Source organism: Patella vulgata, chromosome 5 (assembly GCF_932274485.2).
Source record: "Patella vulgata chromosome 5, xgPatVulg1.2, whole genome shotgun sequence".
Lineage (NCBI taxonomy): Eukaryota > Metazoa > Mollusca > Gastropoda > Patellidae > Patella > Patella vulgata.
The window spans coordinates 63875482-63902027 of NC_065883.2; the positions used below are offsets into that span (position 1 = coordinate 63875482).

The 26546-nt window shown below is 38.1% G+C and overlaps 1 protein-coding gene across 1 annotated transcript; it reads right to left on the reverse strand.

The window, feature by feature from the left end:
* Positions 1 to 1508: 1508 nt before the first annotated feature.
* Positions 1509 to 10615, reverse strand: LOC126820319 (arsenite methyltransferase). Its single transcript, XM_050548186.2, has 9 exons — positions 10469 to 10615; positions 9851 to 10001; positions 8984 to 9120; positions 6842 to 6911; positions 5195 to 5276; positions 4274 to 4405; positions 3524 to 3666; positions 3103 to 3213; positions 1509 to 2410 (listed from the first exon to the last, which is right to left on the reverse strand). Exons 1-9 carry the CDS (start codon positions 10555 to 10557, stop codon positions 2336 to 2338), a joined length of 990 nt encoding a protein of 329 aa, XP_050404143.2. The 5' UTR covers positions 10558 to 10615; the 3' UTR covers positions 1509 to 2335.
* Between the last annotated feature and the right edge of the window lie 15931 nt (positions 10616 to 26546).

The window sequence follows — 26546 nt, forward strand, 5'->3', positions numbered from 1 at the left end:
AAAAGATGAGCAAAATGATGGTAAACTGACTGACCATTTTTACGTAAATGTAATGTAAAATTAACATCATATTGTTATGTGGGTAACGTCTGGAGCCATCCAAGGGAGACAATCCAATCAGACTTGAAGTGCAGTAACTGTGTGTGTTCCGAATATATTTTGTTTTAAAGGAGCTAAATCGCTGTTATTTGGGACCTAGAAATTGACACAAATGGGTCGCAACGCATATAATAATGTAATATGAATGTATATAAACTGATTTACATTCGATCCTTTCTGTTTTTATTGTAATTTCTAATCAGTTATGTTCGGCGAAATACTCCAGAAGTCTCAATCGAATGGCAATCTCAAGCGTTTGGTTATTCCAGTCTACACCGATAGAGTATTTATTGCGCATGCTCTTCAGATAAGAATATTGCGTCACCGTTTGACATGACTTGTGTACCAATGGTAAAATGTTTATTTTGTCTTAAATATTGGATATCAGAAGCCCATCTTTTCTCGGTAAGATCACAACATCAATGTTTTCGTGTTTTCAATGTTGAAGATTTTGGATGATTTTGAGTTAAAGACTTAGCTACTTCAAGGTTCATTCAACCGATGACCGATATCCGTTAATCTATTGGTATTGTGTATCGACCAGGAACACGAGGAAGCGGCATGATAGTAAGTTTTTTCGTGATCAAATTGATAACACCTTGTGGGAGAGGATGAACGGGCACTGAACCCTAAATCCGAGAAATTGTAGGAAGACTACTATTAATCCTAACCTTGTGTACCGAACAGGTTATCGGATACATACAAATCTCTGATCGGCCAATATCCATGTCCTTGTAAATGCAGGCAGGGCTGTAACTAGCCCAGAGCAACGAGGGGGACGGGAAGTGTTACCAGTGTCGGGGTGCTGTAAAATTGACGGACAATGTATATCTATTGTTTTAATGGTCGACAATTTTTTCACAGGGGAGGGGGGGGGGGACTTTTTGCTGTGATGGGGGGGGGGGCTAATTATGGGCCTGAATGTCGGAAGGCTGTATATAGACCCGCACACAGGGCAAATGGCGATACAACACAGAAGACTTAGATACACAAATTTAACATAAGACATAAAGATAGGTTGTCAGGCAACGGGCATACGCCTACAACAACTAAGTCATCGGAGGTAGCGGTATAGTTTGTTGTCGCATGTTTATTCTTTTGTAATTGGGAGTAGGTATATAGCTATTTATATAAGACACAGTTATATCATAATAGCGCCCTTTTTAGGGCCACAACGCATTTGAGTGTCCACAAGATTTTACAAGCAAATTAAGGACACTAACTCCAGAAGTAGTTAACAAAAATAATTGGTGAAATTCAATAAGATTCTTCGTTTGAATAGGACTAATGACTTTAAATTGAATACAACAGTAGGCGTATACAACACAAACGTTAATAAATTGAAGTGTAAATTTATTTTCTTATACATAGGCTACACATGTAAGATATATAAAAGACTAAAACCAACTTGTAAAATATAGTAAATATAATAAGAACATGAATTATATACGTTGTTAGCAAATACTGAATATAACGTCATTATATGATCATAGTCTTCGCGTTAAGTAATCTTCATTTTGGCTTGTTTCTATTAGTGATGTTATAGACTACATCTGGTTTAAGTCATCAATATTATAAAACTGTGTTTATACATAAATTTGATGTTTATAATCATATCTGGTGATTTATCCCATTTTATTAAACATACATTATGCAAGAGCTAAATCTGCCAATTTCAGGTCTTTCTTTAGGGCTGAAATGTTATCTAAATTATTAATTAGACATTAATTAACCTATCCAGGCCATAATCAACTCTAGATGGCAGCGCTAGCCTGCGATCTTTAGTGGATTGTAAGCCGATTTACTGCATAACTTTCCTTCTCGATTAAACGATTAAATGGATAATCGAGACTATGCTGTTTATCGTACTGACTTTAGTAATGATGACCGAGGCTTATGGGAAGTTCAGTCGCTTAGTTGTCGATTCATAGTGGATCAATTTGAATGAAATTTTCACCAAATTGCCTTTACATTATCTAGTTTTTAACGATTATAGTGAAAACTGCCAACTCGTTACCGAATCTCCCATAATGTATCTTTAATTATAATTATTGAAACTTTTACTACTCGGGTGTGCTTAATTACAGAATAACAAACTATCTATACCTTAAAATAATACACAAGTTTTACTTTTGAGATATATTCTATCGATCTAGCTTCTGTGTTCAGTAATTTTGATAATACTATATTACAAGGATTATATAATAAAACATATTCAGACAGCACCAATTTAAGCCTAAATAGTATATGCGTATTCCACCTCTCCTCCACGAGCTCTCAGCTCATCCAAATAGGTAAATGGATTTTGAAACTGAAAAGAAAGACAAAGAGATTTTAACCAATAAATAAACGCAAGTTCTAGTTATGTCATATTATGACCAATATAAGTATTTTCTCCACGGAAGATGATAAGAAGAATGTCGATTCCTCTGAATATTTCTACGTGTTATTTATTTGATCGATCAAACTGAAAAGGACTTGTCTGCGATATCACCTCGGTGGAAGCGGACGTAAAATACAACTAACTAACAACAACAAAAGAAGAGGACAATATGTCATACCCATTTATCTCCACCTTGGCAATGTCAAGCTTTCAGATATCTTATACAATGGGATAATTATAATTAATGACCAAAACCCATATTCTATTTAATCTGGAACGAGCGATGCGAGGATGTGATTAGTGGGTAGTTCGCATGTCGTTAACAATTAGCTGCATTCAGATACTTTCTGTAGCATTACAACTGGTATATGAATTTACTTTCACCAACAGATTTTTGCCAGGGCAGTGGTATAAAACCATGTCACGAAGTAGAAGTTAGTTTCGATGTGCAAAACGCCTAGAGTACAAACTGACCTTGATTCCTGTGATTTTGTAAATGCGCTCAATTATGGTGCCATACTATTAAACTGCCAAAAGTGTAATCTTGTTGACATTAGATTGTTTTTTTGCGCCATAAAATACAATTCTTGAAAAAAAATATAAACACCAAACAAACTTACTCTGGGTGTTGTTATGGGCGTATTGATGTCTTTAAAACTAAAACTATCTCTAAATCTGGTTGTAGACAAAATGGACGCCAATTCAGCATCTACAGTTACAGGTTGTCCTCTCTAGAAAACAAAAACAGTTGGTATCAATGAACTAATGGTGGAGATCTTAGATAGTTTTGAGACTAACATATGATTATTTAATTTGTCATATTAATTCACAACTAAGGTAATTACAGCATTCTGTTGAAGCACAATTAAAAACAACAACACGTATTTATACAGATGTTGTGACGAAGACATCAGCACTAAAATGATAATCAGATTGGGAGAATTAAATTCATTTGTGTCCATTTATCCACTTGTGCCCTATTTATCTGTATCATTTTTTATTACCCTGCGCTCCGCGTTAGATAAAATGAAACCACTTTACCTTGAATTCTGTATTGACGTCCCAATTAAACGTATCTTCAAAACCGAATATGTTTCCATTATACGTAACTTCGGCTGCTGAGCGACGAGCACCTGCAGGAATCTTGAACAATCTCCATTCAGCGCAAGCAAGTTGAACTTTATCTGTAAAGAAAAAGAATGACGTTAGTTAGTAGGTACACTGTAATGTTTTATAGGGTTGATTCTCTGAACAAATATTAGTATTGTTCTAGTTTTTCTCAGATCCCGAAACTACCAACTTGCATCAGAGCTGTTTGTTAGGTCCAATATTAGCATTGACCTAGTAGTTCAAATGGTCCTGGGGGGTTGGATGGCTGAATGGTTAGCGTGCGCGCGCTGTATCATAAAGTCTGTCATTGAGTCGACTGGCGTGGTTTCGAATCCCCGGTTGTACGTGGCAAGGAGTCGGGTCGCCTGTCCAACCTCGTGGGTTTTCTCCGGGTCCTCCGGTTTCCTCCCACTGCTAAAGACCCCTTATGTAAATTATGTAAATAAAATTAAACCATATGTTAGTCCCGAAATGACCTAGTTTGTGTCGAGTGGACGTTAAACCCCATTTCTCTCTCTCTCTCAAATGATCCTGATCCAGTGTGCGTCGCTAGAGCTGTTCGTTTGGTCTTTGGACAGGAAACATAACTTGGTCCTTTTCAGGATGCAAGCTGACAATCCCACGACGGAGAAGACAGAGTGTTTGAATTGAAGATAAAATATTTTTCGATCGATTACTTACTAACAGATTCGTGTATTTCCGTGTTTTTAAATTCCACAGGTGCCGCACCTGTCAGGTAGGGTTTCGAGAAACCACTTAATTCACACAGCCGGTTGAATTCTTCTAATACCATGGAACCTGTTGTACCCAAAGCTGAAAAATAACAATCGGTTAAAAGAATAGGGTCGAATGGAATCATTGATGGTATTATAATTGTTTCAGCGCCAACTTTCAACTTCAACTTTCAACTTTTTATTGCTAAGCACATATGCGGCGACAGATTGTACAGATTTTGGTAATTTTCTTGCCGGAAAATTAGCAATCGTCATGATGCAGTGTGTTGAGTGATATAAACACAGGACTGACTGCTAACCCCCGGTGACGCCGTTTGAATCGGTATTTTTAGTTACGAAACAAGCGACCTTAACAGAACACAATTTTTATGGGAAACAATCACTAAAGGCACACCGTTTCAACAAGTATCGTTATCAAGCACAATGATAACGTGTTTCCCGACGCTAAATGCCACTCAAAGATTAAGCAACCTTAGCCTGAATGTACTTAAGTAGACATAATAATAACAGTAAACTGAAAATTATGTAAATAAATAAGACTTATACGAATAATAAACACGTCGTTGTAAAAGTCTCGTGCATAAATAAAATGATAAATCAACCTTCGGTTGTTTCAAAAGAAAATGCGGTTCATTCGAGTCGCATGCACTAGACCCAGCCAAACCGGATATCCGAAAAACAGCATAGAGCGATTGTGCTTGTTGTGTAGACTAACGATTGTTTAAAAGTGGATTAAAATAAAGATCTGACTTGATTCGATTGAGATAAGTGTGACTTGTAGAGGTGTAACATTAATAAAATATATAAATATATGTGTTCAAAAAGACAAGGAAATCTGACAATGCATTTTCAGCATGTGGCAACTTACAAAACAATCTTGAATCAGCCATGACTTCAGCGGGTCTTGCTCTATCAGCATAAACATCACTTAAACAAAATTCCCCACCATCCTGAAATAAAGATAGGTTGTCAGGCAACGAAACATACACCCAGAGCAGCTACGTCGTGCACCCGGGTAACTAAAAAGAAAAATCTTTACACCGTAAAATGTCAATGAACCGTTGAGACGATTCTATGACATACTCAAGGGCAATAAAGCTATACGTAGTTAGTAGACCAAACAGTGCATATACAAACTAACTGAACTGGGACAATAACGCTGTAAATAATTGTCAAAATTCGACAGGATTGCTTCGTTTCAATAACCTGAACAATAAATTAAAATTTCAAACAGATTGGCTGATAACTAGCATTAACAAGATTTTAGCAGCAAATAACGCGAATTGGTGACATCCACGAGGTTTCTCCGTTTAACTAATTGAATAATGCATATCAACTTCAAACCTTGGTCGGAGGAGCCTTCACATGATTCCACAAAGTGATCAAGGGTATTAACTCTGCTAAATCAAAAGTATCTCTTTTTTTTCAGTAACGTAAGCAAGATATATTAATTTTAATGTTACAACGTTCTCATGCGAAATCTAGTCTCTAGAGTCTAGAGGGTTTACTGACAAGGGCAATATACGGCCAAATCTCCACGTAATTTCAATATCATTTAAAAAATCAGATGATCCTTGATGGTTATGCTGAAAATTCCTTCGATCTTTATAATTATTTTGTCTTTGATAAAGATAACAGAATTATTATATCTTTGTTTAACCCAGATCATTAACGACATTAACATATAAAAGAAATCATTTGGACCAGTGTGACAAAGTGCTTCATAACTTTTATCAAATATAAACTATATATACATATAATAGTAACATTAATATTAGTTACACTGAGCCACACATGTTGCTATAGATAATATAGGTTATATAGGCTACTGACCACAACATGTAATGGTTGTGTTTAATAACCGACTTGATAACTGCCCCATGTTATTGACGATGTATATATCACTAGCGTTTTAAGACCAGCCCCTCATTTGATGTTAATATCTGATTCCCCTCCTATTGGAAGGTAAGATCCATTATTGCCCGTAGTTTAAGACCAGCCCCTCATTAGATCTGATCCCCCTCCTGTTGGAAGGTAAGATCCGTTATTGCCCGTAGTTTAGAAACGAGCTGCTATGACAGAGGGGTGAAATGGTTGCTTTAAATTAGTTTATCCTCCTGGTATAGCCTTTAGTGATGCACCTTGTCTATGTTCTTATTTAGGTTCCTGTTTTATTTATGTTTCTGTGTTATATTCTTATTCCTGATGTAAATAAATTTTATATTTACAAAACCGATATTCTATTATACACCGATAGTGTTACACCAGGAACTACCCATCTTGCAGTTCGTGGAGACGATGCTCTCCGAAAAAAAGCCAAATGGTCCGCCAATGCATGTACGACTGGCATGACACTTAGCATGTTTGTTCCTGGGACAATTGTGCATCGATTGACAGATTTCGAGTTTTGGTATGACATCACAATTCTAACATGGCTGCGATGACGTCATCATATTCAGTTCTGGGTTTTATTAACTTACCATCCAAAATAAAAACATCAATTTTGTTTACTCACTTTGAGCAGTCTATAGGCATTTTTGAAAACAGCTTCCTGGTCTGGGCACAGACAAAGCACTCCATTAGACCTATAGTAATCAAGACAATCGATAATCGATATAGGCGAATATAGATAACCATTAAACGATTCTCTAACAATTTTAATTATCAAATAGAGATAACATACAGCATGAATATGTGCTTATATAAAGGGATAGTGTGTTGAAGAACCTTCCAGAAATGCAGCATACCGAAGTTTGTTGTTGTAGCATACCGGAGCTTGTCGTTATGAACTCTATAAATACTGGTGTAGTCATATACATTGAACAAGGTAGGAAAGCAATGGGGCCGAGCAAGAAGTACACTGAATTACACATCTCTTAAGCTATCCTTAAACAAACTAAATTATCTCAAAACTCGTTCTCTGGCATGACTTTTTGTGCTATTTTTTCCAACCTCTTGATATGCACAAAAATTTTTTTATCTAGGATAATTAATCTTAACTCATTGTTGATTGGTCCATTTGAGTGCATTCGGCTTACAAGTCTGTGCTGAAAACATGACTTGGGTTTGTTAACGGAAGGTTATAGTTTTGATTAACAATTATTAGAGATACTGTTCACGATAAGAATTTGTTTGCAAATCAACGGTTGCGAAAATAATACAATCATTCATGGTCAGACGAGAACAAGTTTTTCGGGGAATATAATATGTTGTTGAAGAATGTCTTTGAGACTAGTGTACTCTTGGCTATAGTCCTTCATTGCTTACTTATTAATACCTATCCATCTTAAAGATCTCGTTTCAATAGTTTTAATATAGTGACAACGACTAGAAAATAGTACCTCGCGAAATGAGCTAATGAAGACGGGCATGCGTCAAGCAGTGTGCTACGGCGGAAAGGTTGTTCGGTTTGTTTTATGCTCTTAGGGCCCTCTAATTTCCGTACCATTCGACCCACTTGAAATTGTTCCTTGCCACGGTCTTCTTCCTACACTACCGCCAAGGAGAAGCCACGCTGGACTAGCCACCACCGGGATGAATACGGAGACCTCCTTCTTAGTAAGGCGGATGAGACGAAAAACCGAGGTCCCGTGTTCACATTGGCGTGCTCGTAAAAGATCCCTTGATAGTTGGAATTCGATATAAGAGTAGGCCGTAGTGCCGCTGTCAGGGCAAAATTTCCCCTCATAGCACACTGTATGGCGTATACCCGCCTTCATTAGCCCAGTTCGGAGCAGAACAGTAGGACGTTAAACCCCATTTCATTTCATTTCATTTCTTAGTGAGGCACTATCCTTACTCACTAAGCCACCGTGGTTTTTACCTCACGAGTAAAGTCTAGCTCACAACCCGCGTACGTATTTCGACACGCATAGGTCGTAGGGTTTGGTAGCTCGTAGACCAGCCGCAAGAACCGGATGAAAATGTTTTATGTGCAGGACCAAAAGTCTTTACAGCCAGTCCGCGATCCTCTATAGTATAGTGCGGAAAACACGCAAGTGATGCGTAAGACTCTCGCACGGGTTAATTAAAATTCTCCCGTAGACTGCCGGTAGTATACGTAGGGCTGGTTGTGAGTCAGGCTTTAGACTGAAAATACCAATGTACACCCACCGGCTGAATATCTCTTTAACACGCTTCGTTGATAATGGCTGGTTTTTTTTTTAAAAAATGTTCTACTATAAATAAATACTTAACGAGTACAACTTGAGACGATAGCTGAAACATGTTTTTTCGCTACAAGGGAACAAAAGACCACACTGTCAAGTTATACTTCTATCAGATCAGTAGATCACCGTTCACTGCATACCAAGGTTAATAAAAGGTCAAAATCATTAGAGCGTTTCAGAAATGAAATCCAATACAATTGGCTCAGAGCTGTAAATCAACACATTATTTCGGCGATTTTCATGCTAATTTTCATTTTAATGTTTACGTCTGCAATGCAAAGGGGGATTTTGTCCAACCGCCAATGCCTACACGGGCTAATTACCTCGGCTTTTCGTTCCATCCAAACGACTAGACACACTTTGTTTGTCTTTAACAAATTAACACGCCGACTATGACGTTATTGGGGGGGGGGGTATATAAATAAAGCAGTGTACACAGTATTAGGGATTTTCTTAGTTCCACCTCCCAAGCCCAGTAAAGTACTTACACAATGACGTCAAATTCTTGTTCTTTAAATCCAAGATCATCGAACTGTTCAATATTACAAACTTTGAACTTAAAGTTAGCCTCCGTGTATCCCCACAGTTCTTTATGATAATTCGAATGTTTCTTGGCTTCAAGAATCTGTCAAAAGAATCAATTTTAAGTAGTTGCATGTATATTTGTTCATGTCAAGGAAGTCGCAAAACTCAAAATATTTAAATTTGTGTTTTGTTTCTTCACATCGGATCGGTTTATGCGAGTGGTCACGTCAAGGGTAATGTAAGTGAGAGAGAGAGAAATGGGGTTTAACGTCCACTCGACACAAACTAGGTCATTTCGGAACTAACATATGGTTCAATTTTATTTCCATAATTCGCTTGCGCGTAGGGGTCTTTAGCAGTGGGAGGAAACCGGGGGACCCGGAGAAAACCCACGAGGTTGGACAGGCGAACCTACTCCTTGTCACGTACAACCGGGGATTCGAAACCACGCCAGTTGACTCAATGATAGACTTTATGATACAGCGCGCACGTGCTAACCACTCAGCCATCCACCCCCCATGGTAATGTAGGTGAACTTTAGTCTCAATCACTGGACTCCCAGAATTCCGTGCACATATTTCATAGAGTTCGACAGAAAAGACAATTTAATTGGCTAATTCCCCACATCAAACCGGATACTGTTTATTTAAAAGCTATTCAAGTATATACAAAACGAAACGAAAATTCAAATTTCCCAGATCGTGTACAGAATTTTAAATTTTATAAAGTGGAAACTCCGCCCTATATTGATTTTTCAAAGATTTGTGCAAGTGTTAATATATAGTAAAATTCATAATTTTGGGATATGAACAAGGCGCTGTCAAACATACCAAATTAGGAGTGATATCAACACCATCCACGAAACCATCCTTTCCCACCAGCTTACTCAATATATAGACGAGACTACCTGATCCACAGCCCATATCCAATACTCTTAAACCACCCACTTTTTCAGGTATAAAAAATCCTGAACCATAATACCTGGAAAAGAGACATAAAAAGGTTAGGATGAAATGCCTTTAGGGAAATGAGAGAGAGAGAAAGAGAGAGAGAGAGAGAGAGATGGTTCAATGTTATTTCATTATTCCGCTCGCTCGTATTGGTTTTTACTAGTTGTAGGAAACCAGAGGATCCGTAGAAATCCCACACGGTTCGACAAACGACCCTACTGCTACGTGACTAAATGCCAGACCTTGTGAACTATAATCGCACACTATCTAAAACAAGTAGGGATGGATTGGGTTTCCTTGGGCCATGATAGCGGTGAACAATTTTTGTACAATTAGAAAACGAAACTAGCTTGATACTCCTAGAATTTAGGCCATTATATTTTTTGTATTGAATCTGAACCGATGGGCCGACCCCTGATCCCGATGCTTCTCGGACCACGTCTGACGACCCGAGGACCAATCCACCCCCGAAAACAAGGATTGGTCTGCTGTGTATACCTTTTCATGGTTTCAGGATGAAGTTGACTTATAAGTTCATTATATTTTTGTGATATCTGATTTTTATTTACAGCACACACAAAGTTCATATTGATAGCCACGTCATTGTAGAAATTTTTCACAACTGTAGTTAATTGGTGTTCCGCCATTTTTGCTGAAAAATAAATGTTTTGAGAAATAAAAACAAATTGTACAATTTCATATTGAGAATATCATTTTACGAACTAACGTCAACGCTGTATGAATAAGGAAATGAAGAGAGGATGCGAGGCAACGAATTATACGCAGCTAAGTCGTCCGGCAGTAAACAAAGGTTGTCGCAAATTTATTCTTTAGTAGGCAATCTGAGCATTTACATGTACAACAATCCAGACACTGCTCAACAGGAACAACCCATGAACTAATAATCAGAAATAATTCAAATCGAAATTTCATTTATCAATAATTTTATCAATTTTGAATAAAATCATTTTGGATATGGCGGGTAACCCACACACCATTCCTTGTCGATCAGTTTTTTAGAATACTTTGTCATCGATGATTTTATGTTTGAAGTTTCATATTACAAAGAACCGACTGTGTCTGACCATCACTGGACAATTATATATTTCCCCAGAAATTAGTGCATACTTTTGCATGATGGTCAAAGATTTTGACCTTTATGCCGTCCGACTTTTAGACGCTTCCGTTAATAGCTGATTCAGAAACGCAAACGATCTTTAAGCTAGATTAAGTTTGTTGTCTGAACGCAAAGGTGGGGCAAATAAACATATGGTGGCTAAAAGCGCCCGTTTAGATTGTCGTGTTTCCAGATGTAACCCAGAAAACGACGTTGTGCCAGCACAACAAAAATCGCCATGATTGACGACGTTTGTCGATTTCGTAGAGTGTTACATCTAGAAATGGAATAGGGTTTAGCGTCCTACTGTTCTGCTCCGACTGGGTTTTTGAAGACGGAGTTTGTTACATCTGGAAATACGACGTTCTGAATGGAAGCCTCCAACCACAATGAAAAACAGCCTTTGAGACGGCTTTTGTTCTAAGCAGACTAATCTGGACGGGTTGGCTGAACGGGTGGACTCTAAATATTAAGGTCAACTGCAGATTAGGGTTATGGTTAGTGATAGCCCTGTTAAAATTGCCAGCTTCCGATATATTAGGGCATGTGCATTTCAGTATTGTAAAAATCTGCGACTTCAAGTAGAATATACCCGTGTGTAATTAACTATGTACCGTAATATAGTACACATCAACTCTACATTCTCCTGGGGCCTGTTTCACTAAATTTTAACTAAGATAAAATCCAAATTTTAGTAATTTGATTGGATAATATTAAATTGATTTTAGTGCTTGGCCAATCAAAATTGGAGTATCTACTCAAATTGGATTTTACCTTTAGTTAAGATTTCGTGAAACAGGTCCCTGGTTTTCGGCGTGTGTGAAATACATGTATCTTTATTTAACGCCCACTTAAACTAAGTTATATACCACGGCCCGCTGAATAACGCATGTTCTCATCGTAAATATTTAAACGCTAGATAGTTTAATATAAAAGTTCAAGGATTTCTACTATGTAGGTTAAAACAGGTGAAGTAGGCCTACATACGCCACATAGGCTTGTTTGTGATACACATAGAAAGAAGAAATATGACCCATTATGTCACAGTAAAGGATACATTTTTATACACATTTTCATGTGGATGTATATTGTCGTCGCCCCTATCCGTCCGGACGTCCGTCTACAATTTGTTTGTGGACACTTTCGAAATCGGCATGTACCGGACCGTAACTTCATGGATTATGGCCTCTGATTGTACAAAAAAATCCCGTTTTTAGCTTGTGGTACCTCTAGAAAAGGTCACAATTTTTTAGATTTGATAATCAAGTCTGCTAGTAAATCACTCCTACAACGATTTCTTTCGGTGGACAATTTTATTTTCATTTCCGATAATGAAATACAGTTAATATCTGGATGAAATATATTACGGATATAAATAGGGACAATATAAATATTTTCAAAGGAGAATTTGATAGAACCATGAACAAAATATCCATGACACATATTTTTCCCGACAAAAACAGTTCGCTCACAGGGCCGACCCACCATCTTCAAAATAACGTAAATTTTAAACACTGTATACATGTACTATGACACCATAAAGTAGTGAGCAGAATGTTACTCTCACGGTGGCTATAATGGTGTTTTGGTAGGGAAAATATTACGTTAAACATGTGATATTGACCTTTAAGTAGCCCCGATTATCCCATTTCACTGATTTAAGTGTAAACTATAATGTTGTATGCTGTAGAGATTGGATTGCTGCACAAAGTAAATATTTAATATATTGTCAACGCAGGGACGAAGTACAATTTATATCCAAAGTATAGGCGCGGATTTTGGCCATGAAACTTAAGTGCCACTGTGAGACAGTTACATATTATGCGCCACTATCTGGAATTTTTTTCGCACCTATGGCGCTCAATTCCATTATGTCATCATTCTTCCACTCCGCTGGGGTCTTATACTATCTCGTCACTATCATGTTCCCGATAATAGTTAACCGTCCACTTAGTGCCACTAGTGAATGAGTCGTGGGGCGACAGACTGTGCAAATGTTCTGTCCACTCTCACAAAACAGGTGGAACTGACAAGCAGGTCTCGAGATTCTGTGCACGTAAAAGATCCCTTGGCAGTTGGAATTCGATATAAGAGTACACAGTAGCGCCGCTGTCAGGGCAAATTTTCCCTCATAGCACACTACATGGCGTGTGTTCTAATATGCTAAGTTCTATTATGTATTTGTCTATAATGCAAAATGCAGAATTGAAAAGTGTAATATGCAAAATAACTATCTAGTGCGCTGTATTTTGTGTTATTGAAAAGTGTATTCTGTATTTTAACACTGTGGCGTTGGTATTGTGGAGCAAAGGAAATTGCAAATTGTAAAACTAAAATACGTATTTTGAACTGCCTCCTGCAGCGAGCATTTGTTTCAAATACTGATTATAAACGGGGATTTCTAGAGTACATTCAGATTTTGTTAGCTTACGCACAAATTTAGAGTGGGGTTTAATGTCCACTCGACACAAACTAAGTCATTTCGGCACTAACACATGGTTCAATTTTATTTCAATATTTCGCTTGCGCGTAGGGGTCTTTAGCAGTGGGAGGAAACCGGAGGACCCACGGGGTTGGACAGGTGACCCACTCCTTGTCACGTACAACCACGCAAGTTTACTCAGTGACACACCTTATGATAAATGCATATGCAATCAGTGTGATGTAAGGACAATATTATATTGTCCAGCTATACAGCGGCGGTGCTACGGCCATCTCCCATTTCCAACTCTCAAGGTTTTTCCAATAAAGATAATTTTCGTGTAGTTCTAGGCCTACAGATGCTAGGTCATATTTTTGTATCGTTCTGAATATATATTAATGGATATGATACGCGAAATGCGAAAACTTTTATGATTAAGATTACAGGGAACAGCAAAAAAAAACAAAGAAAAACTTACCAGTCTCAGTGTGGGTTATAGTATCTCAAGTGCAGCCGCAGTGTGGTTTACAGTAGACTGCTTCAAGCGTGGCTTGCAATGTATTAAAATGTTATATTTAGACTGATTTATAGTATGGAGGAATGTGAAGGTTATTGAGGTGTACGGGAGTTTTTTTGACAGCCATGGGTGATTTTGTCACGGTTATCCTATTAGTGGGGGAGAGGGGGGGGGCGTGCATGGGTATTTTGTTTTCATTTCAAATTGATGCAAAAGTTTTGTTTTCAGGCATCCGACAACGCATATATTTGGTACGGCCCAAATCCCAGGACATTGGCAGAATGGATCGATGCAGCCATGGGGAAGCACGTACGTTGATGCACGAAGTGCCATCCCTTATGGAACAATTTGCAACTACTGTCAACACCCCATTCCAATACAAACATTGTCAAGGTTAAAAGAAGTGGCAACAAACTTTTTCTGTAGACTGTACTCAAATGAATCAAACGAGGACAATGATGTTATACCTCGTCCGATTGAGGTTGTTTTCACAGAAATGAAATGAAATGAAATGGGGTTTAACGTCCTACTGTTCAGCTCCGAATTGGGCTAATTATGAAGACGGGCATACGCCATACAGTAACGTGTGCTATGAGAGAAATTTTGCCCAGACAGCGGCACTATGGTCTACTCTTATATCGAATTCCAACAACTGTCAAGGGATCTTTTACGTGCACGCCAATGTGTACACGAGACCTCGGTTTTTCGTCCCATCCGAACGACTAGACAGCTGTCCTTGTCAGGCCCTCGGTCCTGCATCATTGACAAGGGGGAACCACGCCGGAAAATCTGGATGAACTTTCTCGGCCGATGCAGGGATCGAACACCCTACCTCCAGGCTAGCGAGCCAGCGTCTTGCCCACTTAGTCACCGTGATCCCCCTGTTTTCACAGAAGACTAGGGACGTGGAGAGAATCCCCCAACTAGTGGTGCTTTAGATCAACATCCAAATTTGAAAGTATAAGACAGATGAATGCATATTTAAATATTCCTTTATAGCTGAAAGCTTTAAAATTTTACCATAATTAAAGTTGCGTTCCCGGGAACAAACTGGGTGATTAATGATACATTTGGACTAAAAACATATTCAAATGAATTAATCTAAAGGGGGGGGGGGGTTGGGATGGCCTAGTGGTCTAGAGTGTCACGCTTCGACCTCTAGTTGGCCGGTCACCTCTGGCTTGCGGCTGTGGTTTCGATCCCAGGTGTGAGCGTATGTGGCTTGGAGATAGGGGCTCCTTCTCAACCCGGAGGAGAATTCATTGCACATACAGGATGATGTTGTCGCTGTCCATTTATTATAAATATCGAAGCCTAATCAATTCTCGGATTATCCACTGTCCACGTTTTTTCCGTGTTTGTTTAATCTCAGAAACTGTTTTACGTTAAAGCTCACCGCTGAGAAATCAGACAATCTTCGCGAGCAACCTTTGACATCACTCGAACACGAGTCGAACAGGCATCCCTAATCCTGTATGCGCTCCGGAGGTGTTTTTCAGGGAATCCAGTATTTTTCTAGTAAGATTGAATGTTCCTACTTTTCATATAAACCAAAATTGCCATACATTTATTGGAAATAACCACCCGATAAATACTCTTGTGGGACATATATCTTTAATGTACTTATTCAATAATTATTTGCAACTTGGTTACTTTGACTGCTGATTGTTTCATTATTCGTTTACGGAAAGTACAGACTTACAATTAATGAATTTAACGGTTTGACAAATAACTAGTTGTATAGGTAAATATACTCTTCAAAAAAATGTAGGGGATATTGAAATGCAAATACCTATGCAGGTTGCGATATGATAAATAGTCATGGACATTTGACTTAAGTCTTAAATAAAACAAACACTGTATTAGATGTATAGCAAGTTTATGTATTATATCTATTCATAATCATATTTATACGAAACAATTAAACAAATAATTACATAAAATAAAGTATTAATAATATATATACTAGTATTAAACATATAATTAAAATAAATTGACATATTAATATTTACATAAGTGGGGGGTAGGTGTAAGAGCTTTCTTACTCGCTGGAGTAAGATACATTATGGGAGATTTTTATAGAGAGTTGGCCATTCTTGCTATAACAGTTCAAAAGTAGATGATGAAAGAAGAATATATTGAAACTTTCAGTCAAATTACTTTATTCTGAACATAGTTATCATCGTTGTAATATTTGACTAGAAATGGTAGTGAAATGTGCCTTCACCTTGGCTGATCGTTTGATTGACCTACATATCTCGATTATCAAGTAAAGTTTTCAATGGCATGCGGAAACGCTCTACAGCGGCCTCGCTAAGTACACTCTATCATTTAGCCTCGATCTAACTGACGTACTCTCATCAGGGTGCGCCATATTTGAATTAATTAATAAGTGAAATCCTATTTAAATCCGAGCTGTAGCCGAGCCATCCGTGGGTCTACAGAGTTGATTTTGGGCTTGTTGTTTAAATAAAGATCTAATTTATAATTTCTATAACATCTGAAGCCTAAATTAAGACTTGCAATAATCAGATTTTGCTCTTGCATAATGTATGTTTAATTAAGTTATAAAACTACATACTTTGGACAGAGTGCATCGATAGTTTTAAAACAAATAATATACAAAAATATTGAACTGCCCATATGAACTGTTTATGTTCATGTGTAGGCAATTGGCCTGTTATTAACATACACTGGTTACCTGTAATAAAAACAGCAGTGCATTTCCGCAGTTTTGTATTGTTCCTGAATATCCCCTACCTTTTTTGAAGAGTATATCAATTAGACATTAATTAACTTATCCAGACCATAATAAACTCTCGATGTCAAGGCTAGCCTTCGATGTTGGCTGGATCAAGATTCCTATAAGCCGCCCTTATGAACTGTTTATGTTCATGTGTAGGCAATTGGCCTGTTATTAACATACACTGGTTACCTGTAATAAAAACAGCAGTGCATTTCCGCAGTTTTGTATTGTTCCTGAATATCCCCTAATTAACTTAATTAACTTATCCAGACCATAATAAACTCTCGATGTCAAGGCTAGCCTTCGATGTTGGCTGGATCAAGATTCCTATATGCCGCTAACGGCTATTGATAATTAAATCAATAAAAGTGGATAATCGAGACTATGCTGTTTATAATAATGATTTTAGTAATGATGACCGAGACTATGCAAAAATTTCACCCGCTTCTTTCTCGGCTCATAGTGGATCAATTTGACTGAAATTTTCAGCAAATTACCTTTACACTATCTAGTTTTTAACTATTATAGCGAGAACTGCCATCTCTTTATCATATCTCCCATAATGTATCTTTAAGGTAGTGTTTATAATAATCTTTAAAACATACAATGAAACACTAACTACTACAGTATGTTCACAGATGAAGAACTTACCACCTCAACAGAACCACTGAGCTGCATATGCGACACGCAATAGCGCCATACACGTGGGAGGGGTTCATCGTCAAATTTGACACTTCAAGGAAGAGTTGATGAAAACTGCCGCGTGATGGTTTATCTATCCATGTTTGCTTTCCTATCGGTTCTTGCATTGGACGGATGATTAGGAGCATGCCATGACGAATTGCTGAATGTCTGACGATTGATGGAGCAATTAATCATTTTTTAAGACAAAAATCAAAAACGTGCATTTTCATTTTTGACGGTATATCTCTTTGCGAGTGAAATGGGGCCGTCAGATAGGCCGTCAGATAAGCCGCCCATATGAACTGTTTATGTTCATGTGTAGGCAATTGGCCTGTTATTAACATACACTGGTTACCTGTAATAAAAACAGCAGTGCATTTCCGCAGTTTTGTATTGTTCCTGAATATCCCCTACCTTTTTTGAAGAGTATATAATTTTGACCATCAATCCAAGACGATGTATTCATTACTTCAGTGTGCTTTCCGTAAGAATTTTAAAACCTTAGAAAACATAATCACCCTAAGGTCTCTCTTATCAATAAGAAAAATATTTTTATAGACTGATCGAGTACAGAGAGATGGTTTGTGTTACAAACTATTGTCTTTATGTGTCACTGGGTTGCTTTTTTGGATTGCCTAAAAGCATCTTTTCTATTTATAACCGAATTTTTGACGCAGTCTTCTGACTCACACTAGTTATATTGTACGCGAATGATATTATTATTTTCTGTAAAAGCCAGCGGCTCGCTAGCCTGGAGGTCGGGTGTTCGATCCCTGCATTGGCCGAGAAAGTTCATCCAGATTTTCCGGTGTGGTTTCCCCTTGTCAGTGATGCAGGACGGAGGGCCTGACAAGGGCAGCTGTCTAGTCGTTCGGATGGGACGAAAAACCGAGGTCCCGTGTACATATTGGCGTGCACGTAAAAGATCCCTTGGCAGTTAGAATTCGATATAAGAGTAGGCCGTGGCGCCGCTGCCCGGGCAAAATTTCCCTCATAGCACACTGTATGGCGTATGCCCTTCTTCATTAGCCCAGTTTAGGAGCAGAACAGTAGGACGTTAAACCCCATTTCATTTCATTTCATTACATGTATATTTGTTGTATTGTATTAATGTCATTTTTGAAATTGTATGCTGCTCCTCGTGGGCGTTTGATGCAATAAATTTACTTACTTACTTACTCACTTATAATCCTTGCTAAACCGGTGATTTATTTACCGTTGATTTCTCATTTTGTTATCTTTATTAAATGTTAAATAATCAATTTGTGTACATTTTTACGTGGATTGAACTGTGGAGAATTTTATATTTTCCGAACAATGCAAACCCAAATCACGTCTTTAAGATAGATCTGGTAAGAAATGTTTTCAACAGGTTGATATATAAGCAATTAAGAACTTGAACATATAAATATCTAGGCACAACTCTTCAGTCATCTAGATCTTCTATTAAAGGTGTAGAGTATTTAATTAATAACCATTAAAGGAGAACGTTCCAAGATATTATTTAAGTGTCTAATTTATTATTCAAACCTATTACTTCGTATACATATGATTCTTGGGGCGATTTTACTACCAGAAACAATAAAAACGTTTTAAAAATATATGAGTGCGAGTATATTTTAAACTATGAAAAACGACGGCTAACTAAGATGGACGCGGAAGACGATATTACCAGTTAAATGCAGTCGTGTCGACACAAACTAGGTCATTTAGGGACTAACATGGTTCAATTTTATTTCAACAATTCCAACAGTGGGAGGAAACAGGAAAACCCACGAGATTGGACAGGCGACCCTAGTCCTTGTCACTTACCAGCGGGGAATCGAAACCATGTCACTTGACTTAATGACTGGCTCCATTGCGCACACGTTAACCATTCGGCCACCCAAACCTCAAGACGGGGGAACACAGTTTATATCAAGAAGTGCTGGACCGTGTAATAAAAGACAATCTGATTAAAACACAGATCCTATTTCGTTCGTTTTTATAGTTCAAAATTTCGTTTTACTTGTCTTTACTACAAGGATCTGGAAGTGTTGTTATCATTGACGTGTTCTGAATAGTTTGAGGAATTAGCCAATGAAACGGTCTGTTACGGTGAGCTTTAGGCGTGTTTTGCACGGCTGTGGGTAATCCACTAGTAACACCAATGCTGATTGGTTAATCAAATGTCTGACGCCATAGGGTCAAAAGCCGCTCGTATGACCTCTGACGCGACCTATCGCTACAATCGGTCAGATCTTCATGTAGTGTAGGCCATCGAAAGTATAAAAAATCGAAACGAAATATAGATCTGTATTTTAATCAGATGAATAAGAGATAGATATATTTATTTGAGTAACATTTTTAGTAAATTGGTTTTGAAATATATGGTAATCTGTTGGTAGCCTATCGAGATCGAGATGATTTAATAAAGTATCGACCTGATTTTAAATCCGTTATGTACTCATTTCGGAATTGAAATAACATATTGTTTAAACCAATGATCTTTTGTACAAATATTAATCGGATTTTATGCCCAGTTCTCGCCAGTTCCTGGGATCATATGATAAAATGTTATTTACTTTGGATATAAAACAAATAACTAGGTTCGGATTTGCTGATATAAGAAAGCCTTCCGGTATAGCTTAATTTAAGCTGTATACATGCAGTATCAAGACGGTTTGTCTCCGTTGATTGAATAAGTATTTACCTAATCGATCTCAAAGAGTTGTCTTACAAGATTCCATGTTAAGCATTTGTTCATAAAGAGTAGCTGTTTGACAGGAATCAGTTTCTGCGATCTTTTTATTTCTACTTTGTATTAATGTCATTAGTGATAGTGCTAATGGTCTAGCCGATCTATTATTTGCCGATACTGACCATGAACTACAGACAAAAATTCATTACAATCTATAATTAATGCAGATTCGGGAAAACTAAATAATATTATACAAACTTATGGAATCTTGTCCGGTAACATTTAAATTCAATTAAGGTTATTTAAATCTGGGGCCTGTTTCACGAAATTTTAACTAAGATAAAATCCAAATTTTAGTAATTTGATTGGATAATATGACGGTAGACTGATTTTAGTGCTTAGCCAATCAAAATTGAAGTATCTACTAAAATTGGGATTTTATCTTTAGTTAAGATTTCGAGAAACAGGGCCCATGCAGACCTTGTGGTGAAAATATGGACTATGTTAGACTTGTGTCGTCAATTTCGTGCAGACGACTGAACGAGGTAAACAAACCATACCAAAATAGAAGGAAAAAAAATCCCATATCTGTGTATACGTATTATTGCTTTGACTGGATATCACAATACGCGTAATTTTCATGTATGGAGGTTTTAAGACTGACTATTAAATTAGGCGAAATGAAAATGAAATGAAATAGGGTTTAACGTCCTACTTTTCTGCTCCTATACTGGGCTAATGAAGACGGGCATACGCCGTACAGTGTGCTATGAGGGAAATTTTGCCCGGGCAGCGTCACTATCGCCTACTCTTATATCGAATTCCAACTGCCAAGGGATCTTTTACGTGCATTCCAATGTATACACGGGACCTCGGTTTTTCGTCTCATCCGAAGGACTAGACAGCTGTCCTTGTCAAGCCCTCCGTTCTGCACCACTGACAAGGGGAAACCACGTCGGAAAATCCAGATGAACTTTCTCGGCCAATGCAGGGATCGAACACCCGACCTCTAGGCTAGCGAGCCAGCGTCTTAACCACCTAGCCGATATTATAAACGAGAGAGAGAGAAATGGGGTTTAACGTCCACTCGACACAGACTAGGTCATTTCGGGACTAACATAAGGTTTAATTTTATTTCAATAATTCGCTTGCGCGTAGGGGTCTTTAGCAGTGGGAGGAAACCGGAGGACCCGGAGAAAGCCCACGAGGTTGGATAGGCAACCCTACTCCTTGTCACGTACAACCGGGGATTCGAAACCACGCCAGTTGACTCAATGAAAGGCCTCGTGATACAGCGCGCGCGTGCTAACCATTCGGCCATCCAACCCCGATATCATAAATGTCAATTAGGTTATTTGCGGATTATATTCAATATTAGCAAAAATTTTATAAATTATATAATGCTGAAAGTATGAACCCCAAAAGTCGGACTCCAATCTCCACATGCATTAGCCGAGAAAGTTCATCCAGATTTTCTGGCGTGGTTCTCCCTTGTCAGTGATGCAGGACGGAGGGGCTGACAAGGAAAGCTGTCTAGTCGTTCGGATGGGACGAAAAACCGAGGTCCCGTGTACACATTGGCGTGCACGTAAAAGATCCCTTGGCAGTTGGAATTCGATATAAGAGTAGGCCGTAGTGCCGCTGTCCGGGCAAAATTTCCCTCATAGCACACTGTATGGCGTATGCCCGTCTTCATTAGCCCAGGTTAGGAGCAGAACAGTAGGACGTTAAACTCCATTTCATTTCATTTCATTTCATTTCCAATCTCCACAATGTGATAAATACCTTTTGAAGTTTCCTTTACGTTTAGTTGCATTGTGAATATATAAAATCAAACATAGATTTGAAATCGTATTATAATAATAATAATTTATTGTCCGAAAAAATAAATAATCATAAAGGCCTTGATGGAACATTCTTAAATAAATTAAGGACATATGCAAATATAAAAAATGATATAAATAATGAAAATTATTTAGATGTGATAAGAAATCGAAAACTCAGAAAAGCACTAACAAATCTAAGAATAAGCGCACATAAATTGAAAATTGAAACAGGGAGATATTTAAAATTAGACGTAAACGGTCGTTTGTGTAATATATGTCGGGAGGTAGTAGACGAAATTCTTTGATAATAAATTGTAAAAGACATGACCAAAAAAGAAAAGAACTGTTCAGATTAATTCTAGTTCGCGAACCAAATTTTTTAATAAACTGAATGATTTACAACAATTTAAAATACTGACGATGAATAAAAATATAGAAATTTTAAAATGTTTAGGAGCTTTTGTATACAATTCGTTCATGTCTTTGTAAAGTTGTGTATCTTTGTATAATTATGTCTATGTATGTATCCTTTGTTTGTTTCATGTATATTTCTATTATTTTATTTGTATATGCACATAACCTTGTAAAGTTTTTTATGCAATAAAGTTTCTTTCTTTCTTTCTATACTCAAACCAAACGAAATTAAAATACTGCGAATTTTATTATTTAAATTTGAGCCGAGTATGTTCACGTATAACACGATGCATAAACCTAGCGATCAGCATTATTCAGCATTAACCACGCTGACATCAGAATTTTCCAGATGATTCACAGACCATGAATAACATGAATACTGGGTAGTGTTTTCTGACCATCAGAATTTTTGCAAAATCTTCCCCTAAAGTCTAATAAATGGCATTTCTTGGACTCTAGATTCAAACATTTCTCCACGGTAGCATTCCCCCGATCCCCGTGAAAAGCTCTCAACTGCGGTGCTCTGATCGTGGTTGCGTTACTCGTACTACGGGTCTGTGCGTCAGTCAGTCTCATTTTTGCTAAACAACCCCCAAACAAAATCGATATGTACGCCCCCTTATTATACCAGTTCGTGGGATAAGCAAAAATCTAAACACTGTAATGAAATCATCACATATCATTAAAAATTTAAAGTCAGATTAGCAGTGACGTTGATGGTTTATGGCCAACTGGCGAGTTTCACGAGAAACTTAGTTCAATTAACAACCACCAAGTGTTTGTATATTTCCATACAGAAGCCCTACACCGTCTGGCACGTAATGCAACTTGGTCTTATTGGCCTCACATATTATATGCCCTACTTTTGCCGCTGCATGTATTAACAGGAAATAGAGTGAAACATGAAACTTAATGCGATTGTCCTGGCAAGGTCAAGGTCGTGTTGAGGCGAGACTCGCTTTTGGAGGTGGGGGTACCAGACATCAGAGTATCTTTTGTTTCTATTGTATATCAACGATTTACCAGGTAGAGTTAACTCGATCCAACGAGACTGTTTGCAGATGAGTGCCTGAGATAATGCGACTTGATGATTGGGATTCATACCTTCTTTCCTGCACCATTGGCAAGGACGAACCTCGCCAGAAAATTTCCGATGAACCTTCTCGGCCACCACAGGGGGTTGGACACGGGACAACTGTAATAAAATAGTCTTGTATGGTCAAAGATCAAGATGCACAAACACATATTATATGTTATAGGATATACAGCAATAGTAGTGTGTTGTAACGTCGATATTACCCATAGTTATGCCAGAGAAAAAAAAATCCAAACGAAATCAATGACACCTACCCAATACCCTGGGCCCCCAGACCCCTGACTGATAAATAAATATTTAAACTGGTTTCAAAATTATCAAACCAGAATACACATGACGATCGTGTTGGGTTTACGCTACAACACACGTGATACATAAGTGACACACTAAGCTTAGCTGTCTGTTTACAATCAGTTCCACTTGAGAGAGAGAGAGAGAGAGAGAGAGAGAGAGAGATGGGGTTTAACGTCCACTCGACACAAACTAAGTAATTTCGGGACTTATACATGGTTTAATCTCATTTCAATAAATTGCGTAGGCGTCTTCAGCAGTGGAGGAAACCGGAGGACCCGCAGAAAACCCACGAGATTGGACAGGCGACCATACTCCTCGTCACGTGCAACCGGGGAATCTAAACCACGTCAGTTGACTCAATGACAGACCTTATGATACAGCGCGCACGTGCTACCCCCCCCCCCCCCCCTGTAAACCGGAGTAGGTCTGCATTACAAAACAGTGTACAACTTGCTGGATTTGGCGACCATTTAGAGCAAAGATCTATTCTCTGTGTTTCAAAGTGATCCAATAGTTATAATATCAGAGCAAAAAAAACCATCTAAACGAAGCCGATGGCACCTACCCAATCCCCCGAGCCCCCAGACCCCTGACTGATAATAAATAGTTAAACCATTTCCAAAATGATCAAACCAGAATACACATGACGATCGTGTTCTGTATACACGACCTATAATAAAATTGGTGTTCCATATTCTGGACATATGCACCAACACACGTGGTACATATGTGACTGATATTACCAAACAGTGATGCTAATTTATATAAATGCCTAATATCACCATTATTGTTAATAATTATATTTGCTTACCATCTTTTCACAATTGTTAATATCGCACACCTCAAAATTTCTTTTTATGATAGCTGCACGTCTTTAAAGATAAAATTCAATATCTGAGTATAATTGAAGATAATTAGCATACCGATACCTATTGTTTACAAATCGATCTATATCTAATTTTTTTTTACCATATTAAAGAGAGATATTTTGTTTTGTGATATTATAATTTATACCCTACTCGAACACCTCTAATGACTATAATTGGTCATATACATTCTTAAGAGTTTTTTTCATTAAAAAATAACCTCAAACAATTACAAACCATGCAGGGGCGGATCTAGGAATTTTGAAAAGGGGGGGGGGGCGCCGCAAAATGAGGGCACTGACCGCGGAGGGGGGGGGGGCAAGAAAATTATCTGTCATTTCCTTGCATCTGTAGCCATTCCAAGAGCTATTATTTGGCTGATATTTTCGTCTAAGTAAACGTTCGGAAATCGTTGAAAAAGAGCCTTAAAATCGAGCAAAAAAGCCAATTGAACATGCGACTCGAAAATTGTCAAAACGAGCGAGTTATTGTTAAAATGGTATATTTCACTCCTTAAATACGGAATATATAATGTTTGTACATGATGGGAAAAAAGACGAATCTATTCCCTAGCCACTTCACTATTTAAGCCTTGTAACTTGCACTGTGTACTATCCACACATGAAACAATGCTGCATCAAGTTGCACTCATGCGCGTCGGTGATGGGCGTGAGTGTATACGCCGCCGATTCCACAAGATGCTATCATTGATGTCTGTCTATAGTCACTCTATAGGATTAGGGCACCGTCAGCTAAACAACAAGAATTCGTTTGAAAGTGGAAGCATTATTATAATTAGACCAGACTGGTGTGTTTGAGTCGATGGTTTGAGTCATTTGGGAAACCAGCAACATGTTGGGAACGGACATATTTGGGTCTGAGAAAAGGCACTTTCAGCAATAAAATAGGGCACTGTCGAAAATTAGGGGGGGGGGGGCGAGGCTTGGATCCGCCTCTGCCATGACTAGTGAAAAAATTGATATCCCGGGAAGCAGTCAATTGACGACAGGAGTGGGATGGCCTATATGGTAGTTGCTATGGCCCTTGGATCAGAACTTGTTTTTTTTTATGGGTTCGAATAAAAAACGGTCTTTATTTCATATATTCTTTATTCAAACGGATTTTCAATCATTATCATAAATCCGAGGTGCGGGGTACGGAACTTGATATACGAGTAACTTGGCCTGTTTATATGCTCAAATAAATCATTTTTCAGGCAAACGGGTTTTCGATCGTTTATTGTTATCCTGTTATAGTTCCAAAAAATCTATATAAATAAAAGCAAAGATGTCTCTGTGTGTGTTCGCCCATCACGCTTTGTCGCCGCGATACATATGTGTATCAAATTAACCAGCATGATCACGTGAACGTTCTAGGCCTTCGAATTTGGGCCTCGTCTAGGTCCTGCTCGGTTTCGACAACCTTTTTCCGGTTACGTCTGAATACCGGTCCAGACAAAAATGTATAGTAACCTTTTGATTGAGTATGAACACAATATGACTCTAGAGGTCATACACACGAAAGTCCTACTTTTCTACACCTGAAATGAAATGAAATGAAAGGGAGTTTAACGTCCTACTTTTCTGCTCCTCACCTGGGCTAATGAAGACGGGCTACTGGGATTATGAAGACAGTCATGTCACAAGGGGATTTGTGCTCTGACACAGACGTTAATAAGGTCTATTTCTAGTTCGATTTGCAACTGTCCATGGGGTTTTAACGGGTGATCCTTGATTATGGCTCTGGCTCACTAATCAAAACGTCTGGATGCGACCCAATTGTTGGCCCAGAAAGTGGCCCAGACATTTAGAATCCATAAGGACTAAAACATTATAAGAGGGAGAAAGGGGATTTAACGTCCACTCAACTCAAACGTGGTCATTTAAGATCTAACATATATTTTTATTTGAATTA